The sequence below is a fragment of the Pteropus alecto genome, unplaced genomic scaffold (assembly GCF_000325575.1).
Source record: "Pteropus alecto unplaced genomic scaffold, ASM32557v1 scaffold159, whole genome shotgun sequence".
Lineage (NCBI taxonomy): Eukaryota > Metazoa > Chordata > Mammalia > Chiroptera > Pteropodidae > Pteropus > Pteropus alecto.
Genome location: NW_006443122.1, coordinates 1226653 through 1227755, shown reverse-complemented (window position 1 = coordinate 1227755; position 1103 = coordinate 1226653). Strand labels below are relative to the sequence as shown.

Below are 1103 nucleotides of genomic sequence, written 5' to 3'. Positions count from 1 at the left end.
ATCTGATCTGAATCTATTCTGATCTCCGTCACCCGAGGAAGTGATTCTGGTTTCCCTTTGAACCTGATAAGGTATCACGTGATCGAGGCGTCTCCCTCTCATGTGTTCCAGAAAGGCTTTCTTCCTCTGAGGGGCCACTGACTTTTCCCACTGCCTCTCTTGCAGGGTTTTCCCATCTCTGTGCCTCTGTTGGCGCAGTCCCTTTGGATGGGCTGGGTAGCTGGTGCCAGGGCTGGGGTTCAGGTCACTGAGGCTCAGCATTAGCAGTTGTAAGAAGGAAGGATGAGTGGCTACTGCAACTTCCCGGGAAGGCTCTTTAGACATCATCGGGGAAGATTCAGAAATCAATGCTGAGCTATGTTTCTGGAGTGGATCCATGGAGACCTAGCTCCAAGGCAGCCCTTGGGTCCAGACACAAGGTGAAGATGAAGGTTCTCAAAGCTCCAGGCGGCAGCCAGGGACGTGTGCAGCCAGAGGAACCCAGATTGCAAAGAATGGTGATAAAGGAAGAAGGAAAATCTAGGATTATTCATCTTACTTGATTTTTCAGTCCCTGTTTCCTATCTGTAAAATGGGGGTAGTAATGAGCCCTATGTCCTAGGACTGTTCTGCCTGTTAAATGAGACAATACATCTCTAGAGCTCTGAATACTGATGGTGCCCGATGAGGCTTTTACGAATAAGGCCCATTATTGCATCCATATGTCATGGGCCACGGTCAACCATGTTTAATGCCTACTGACTTTTTACGAACAATTTTCAAGCCTAACTGTAAGAACAATCAATGTGTGACGAACATGTGTTCTTCTCGTAAACATTACTGTATGTTCAAAAAGGAGAACTTTAATAAATTCCAAGCATTTGTACCATGGTGACACACCCTTTTAAATTTCCACCTTCATTCTCACTGGCTTTTCAGACAGTCAAACGGTTGCTCAAGAGTATGAAAACCAAAATTCTGAGGAAGTATAGAGAAAATTTTACTTTACTAAAAATAAGTACAGAAATCAATGAAATTTCTAACCCCCCCCCCAAAATAGAGAAACTCAATTAGACCAAAATTGGTTCTTTGGAATGATCAATAATATGGATAAACCTCAAGCA

The 1103-nt window shown here is 44.0% G+C and overlaps 1 protein-coding gene across 1 annotated transcript in view; it reads right to left on the bottom strand.

Moving 5' to 3' along the window:
- The window catches only part of FAM156B (family with sequence similarity 156 member B), a 2433-nt gene extending 1354 nt beyond the window's left edge, over positions 1-1079 (bottom strand). The window contains 1 exon segment of the mRNA XM_015597906.2: positions 1-1079. This exon segment is cut by the window's left edge and continues 20 nt beyond it. Within this exon segment, the coding sequence (XP_015453392.1) occupies positions 1-378 (378 nt within the window). The 5' untranslated portion in view covers positions 379-1079.
- Positions 1080-1103: the final 24 nt, after the last annotated feature.